Raw genomic sequence first — 4,143 nt, forward strand, 5'->3', positions numbered from 1 at the left:
AGGGCCTTGCCGCGATGGCCGCCCGGGAGCGAGCGCCCCTCGGCTGCCCCGCGCGGGAGAGGGGCCTTGGCCGCCTGTGGGTGGACTCTGGCCCCGGCCCGTGGCCGGGCCACGCCCTCACCGCCCGCAGTGCTGCGGCGTCTTGCGGCCGGCGGGGACGCTCCGGGCCCGGCTCACATGGCGAGGCGAGGCTGGAAGGGGCTGGCGCGGAGGGCCAGGCCAGCGGGGTTCCGTAACGCTCCACGAAGCAGGGTCCGAGCTTGCAGGCCTGTGGCTTCCTGGCCCCAGGGCTAGTACTGGGGCAGTGCTAGGGGTGCTGGTCAGCCGGCCTCCAGGAGGCCCCCTCAGCCGGCTCCACCGCTCTCCTACAGCTACGACATGGTGCACTATGGCCACTCGAACCAGCTGCGCCAGGCGCGGGCCATGGGTGACCGCCTCGTCGTGGGGGTGCACACGGACGGTAGGCCCCATCCCGGGCTCCCCAGACCCCCGAAGGCATGTCCGGCACGGGCCACCTCGGCACACCCCCAAGTGCAACGTCCCCCTTTCGCGGGGCCTGGTCGCAGCTCTGAGCCCCCATGGGGCGGCCGGCCCTCTGGCCTCTGGCCTCTGGCGCTGCCGCCCGCCCCACCGCAGCCGGCTTTTCCCTGGGGCCTTGGGACGGGCGCTCCAAGGGGCCCAGCTTTTCCTGCCCACTCTGGGCTTCCCCCAGGAGGCGCGGACATCAGCCCTGTGACACCCCCCAGGCGGGGTGGGTGGGGCAGCACCAGTATCTGCGCTTACAGCTGCCTGGCCTTGTCTCTGACCCCAGAGGAGATCGCCAAGCACAAGGGGCCCCCCGTGTTCACCCAGGAGGAGAGGTACAGAATGGTGCAGGCCATCAAGTGGGTGGATGAGGTGGTGCCTGCGGCTCCCTATGTGACCACGCTGGAGACGCTGGACAAGTACAACTGTGATTTCTGCGTCCACGGCAGTGAGTGGTCGGGCAAACCCACGGAGCAGGAGGCCGCCTCCCCTGTGGGGCCACAAGGCTCTGGGTCCTTCCCAACAAGTGGGTCAAGCACCCCTGAGTGTCTGGGGGTGAGTCGTGGTCGTGGGTGCTCAGTGACCTTGTGGTTTCCAGTTTTGAGCTCTCCTCTCTTTTCACCCTTAGATGACATCACGCTGACCGTGGACGGCCGGGACACTTACGAGGAAGTGAAGCAGGCGGGCAGGTACAGGTGAGCACAGCCTGCTCCCCTCTGCCTGGGGGCAGGGCGGGGCTGTGCCTGGCACCCCGGGATAGGTGGCCACAGGCTGTGCACACACGTACAGCTGCCATGTCCGTGTGACTTTTGAAAAAAACAGTGGCAGCAGCCGAGTGGGTGCTGTGGCCGGGATTGCTGGTGTGGCCGCAGGCGCGGGCAGGGCTGGCATGCCCGGGGTGGTGCCCAGCCTGCCTCTGTCCCCAGGGAGTGCAGGCGCACCCAGGGCGTGTCCACCACAGACCTGGTGGGCCGCATGCTGCTGGTCACCAAAGCCCACCACAGCAGCCAGGTGAGCCAGGGCAGGGTGGGGCCCCAGGCCATTGGGGGGGCTCCAGGGACCCAGGTTGGGCCGTGCCTAGGGGACCAGGCCCCTCAGCACTGCTCTCCACACAGGAGATGTCCTCGGAGTGCCGGGCGTACGCAGACAGCTTCGGCAAGGTGAGTGCCGCCCTGCCTGCTCCCCGCCTCCCGGGTTCTGCAGCCAGGCTGGCTGGCCACAGCTGGCCCTGCTGGGAAGAGGAGGAAGGACGCCCCAGGACTGTGGTCTCTAACCTCCCTCCCAGTGTAGCCCCTCACCCGACGCTCGCGGGGAACACTCTGCTCAGAAGGCTCCTCCCTGGTGACGGGATGGTGGCCTCAGGCGCAGGTCACCACTGGGCCGCTAGCCTGTCCAGCAGTGGCCAGACCCCCGCCCGTTGGCTGCAGCACCTGCTGTGACCACGGGGTGGCGCCACAGCCCTGTGGTCTCCGGCCACAGCAGCCTTTCAGAGGAGAGGGGGGCGCGCCTGCCCTGCCCTGCCCCGCCCCGCCCCTTCACCCTGCATGGCTGCAGGCAGCACTAGGCACAGGAGGCCCCGGGGTCCGCGCTGCTGATCAGACCTCTTCCCGCTTCCAGTGCCCTGGGGGGCGGAACCCCTGGACGGGGGTATCCCAGTTCCTGCAGACATCCCAGAAGATCATCCAGTTCGCGTCTGGGAAGGAGCCCCAGCCGGGAGAGACCGTCATCTATGTGGCCGGTGCCTTCGACCTGTTCCGTATCCTCCAGCCTGACCGTGGGGCGGGGCCTGGAGGTCCTTGGCCCTCGCGGCTCTGACCCAGGGAGGCCGGCAGCGTCCCGGGGACCTGCTCCTTAACCTGGGCCCAGATATCGGCCACGTGGACTTCCTGGAGAAGGTGCACGGCCTGGCGGAGCGGCCCTACGTCATCGCCGGCCTGCACTTCGACCAGGTCTCGCCCTGACAGCCGGGGGGCGCAGGGGCTGCTGACGGCCAAGGGGGCCCTCTGGGGCCTGCCCCCCTGCAGGCGGGCACCCGGGGACGCGGGAGGGTGTCCCGCTGGGCCACGGCTGACCACCCGCCCGCCCATCCTAGGAGGTGAACCGTTACAAGGGGAAGAACTACCCCATCATGAACCTGCACGAGCGCACCCTGAGTGTGCTGGCCTGCCGGGTGAGCCCTGCGCCCCGCCCCCAGCCCGTGTCCCCCCCTGCCCCCCCGGGGCTAACCCATTGTGCTGCGCCCTCAGTACGTATCCGAGGTGGTGATCGGCGCCCCCTACTCCGTCACGGCCGAGCTCCTGGACCACTTCAAGGTGAGGCTCCCTGGGTCACTGGGGCAGCTCCCTGGTGGCCAGGGCACCTGACCGGGCTTCTCCCTAGGTGGACCTGGTGTGTCACGGCAAGACAGAGGTTGTGCCGGACAAGGACGGCTCCGACCCCTACCAGGTGGCTGTGTGGGGGCCGTGGGGGGCGGGCTGCCAGCCTAGGGCACTCGCTGGGCAGGCCTCATCCCTCCTGCCCACAGGAGCCCAAGAGAAGGGGCCTCTTCCGGCAGGTGGACAGCCACAGTGACCTGACCACGGACCTCATTGTGCAGCGCATCATCCAGAACAGGTGAGTGCAGGGCTGGGCTGTGGGGGCGGGGCCAGGCCCCGCCGCCCGCTCACCTGGCTGGGCCCCCAGGCTCGAGTACGAGGCCCGGAACCAGAAGAAGGAGGCGAAGGAGCTGGCGTTCCTGGAGGCCCTGAGGCGGCAGCGGGGACCGTCGCCCGAGGGAGAGCGGCCCTGACCTCACCCAGGAAGGCGCAGAGCCCTGCGTCTGGCCTGCGCCCCGTCTCGGCGCTCATCTGACGGCCGCCGCGCTGGCTCAGGCCCGGCTGCAGTGCCTGTCCCGCGGGCACCTCCCCGCCAGGCGGCCAGCGAGGCCAGGACACTTCGCCCACGTGGACCCGTCAGCGCTGGCCCCCAGGGACAGAGGCGGCCGAGCCCCCCCAGGCCGGCTCCCAGCCTCTGCTGCCCTTGGACTGGCCCCCGGGGTGTCCGTGCTGGTCAATAAAGCCAGTGGAGGCGTCTGTGGCTCCTTCCTGTTCCCTGCGTGCCACGGGACGGGGTGTCAGGAGCAGGGTGGGGTCCCTTGGCCCTGGATCTTATGCCGCGTCCAGTAGGGCTTGGGCCTGGCGCCCCCACACTGCAGGGCCCTGTGGTGTGGGTGTTCAGGGAGGGTGTGGAGGAGGTTCCGTGGCCTAGGGCACCCCCATTCCCAGCCACCCTGGAACTGAGGGGGAGCTGGGAGGTGGGGCCTCCGGGCTGCACACCCCCCAGAGCGGGCACACGGGGCACCCAGGGCAGCTCCTGGAAACGGGAGCCCCTGGGGGTGGCGCGGGGTGGGGGAGGGGCAGCAGTGGAGGGCAGCTCGGGCTCCCGCTGGGGTGCGGGTCTGGGTGCGGCTCGCAGACCCGCATGCCAACCATGCCAACCCCCACTCCTCCGGCCAGGCAGCCAGGAAGGCAGGTGGGACCTGCACAGCGCAGGCCCCTGGCACCTCGGGGAGGGGGCAGGCCCTTGTGGCGCCTCAGGCCACTCGCCGCTGGACACCAGACCCGCTTCTCGTTTATTCAC

General features: G+C 70.0%; 1 protein-coding gene across 3 annotated transcripts in view; it reads left to right on the top strand.

Moving 5' to 3' along the window:
• PCYT2 (phosphate cytidylyltransferase 2, ethanolamine) overlaps positions 1-3,600 on the top strand; it is a 6,706-nt gene extending 3,106 nt beyond the window's left edge. Inside the window, exons 7-18 of one of the 3 annotated variants that reach the window (XM_012734760.1) lie at positions 372-460; positions 812-1,051; positions 1,154-1,220; positions 1,452-1,536; positions 1,641-1,685; positions 2,143-2,281; positions 2,392-2,474; positions 2,618-2,695; positions 2,772-2,837; positions 2,905-2,970; positions 3,050-3,138; positions 3,208-3,600. In XM_012734760.1, the coding sequence (XP_012590214.1) occupies positions 372-460; positions 812-1,051; positions 1,154-1,220; positions 1,452-1,536; positions 1,641-1,685; positions 2,143-2,281; positions 2,392-2,474; positions 2,618-2,695; positions 2,772-2,837; positions 2,905-2,970; positions 3,050-3,138; positions 3,208-3,313 (1,153 nt within the window). In that variant the 3' untranslated portion in view covers positions 3,314-3,600. Of the gene's footprint in view, positions 1-18; positions 461-811; positions 1,052-1,153; positions 1,221-1,451; positions 1,537-1,640; positions 1,686-2,142; positions 2,282-2,391; positions 2,475-2,617; positions 2,696-2,771; positions 2,838-2,904; positions 2,971-3,049; positions 3,139-3,207 lie in introns of those variants that run through there. The other 2 variants (XM_012734761.1, XM_004695528.2) reach the window with 2 other exon arrangements.
• The last annotated feature ends 543 nt before the right edge of the window (positions 3,601-4,143 follow it).

Source organism: Condylura cristata, unplaced genomic scaffold (assembly GCF_000260355.1).
Source record: "Condylura cristata isolate star-nosed mole 26May11 unplaced genomic scaffold, ConCri1.0 scaffold00068, whole genome shotgun sequence".
NCBI lineage: Eukaryota > Metazoa > Chordata > Mammalia > Eulipotyphla > Talpidae > Condylura > Condylura cristata.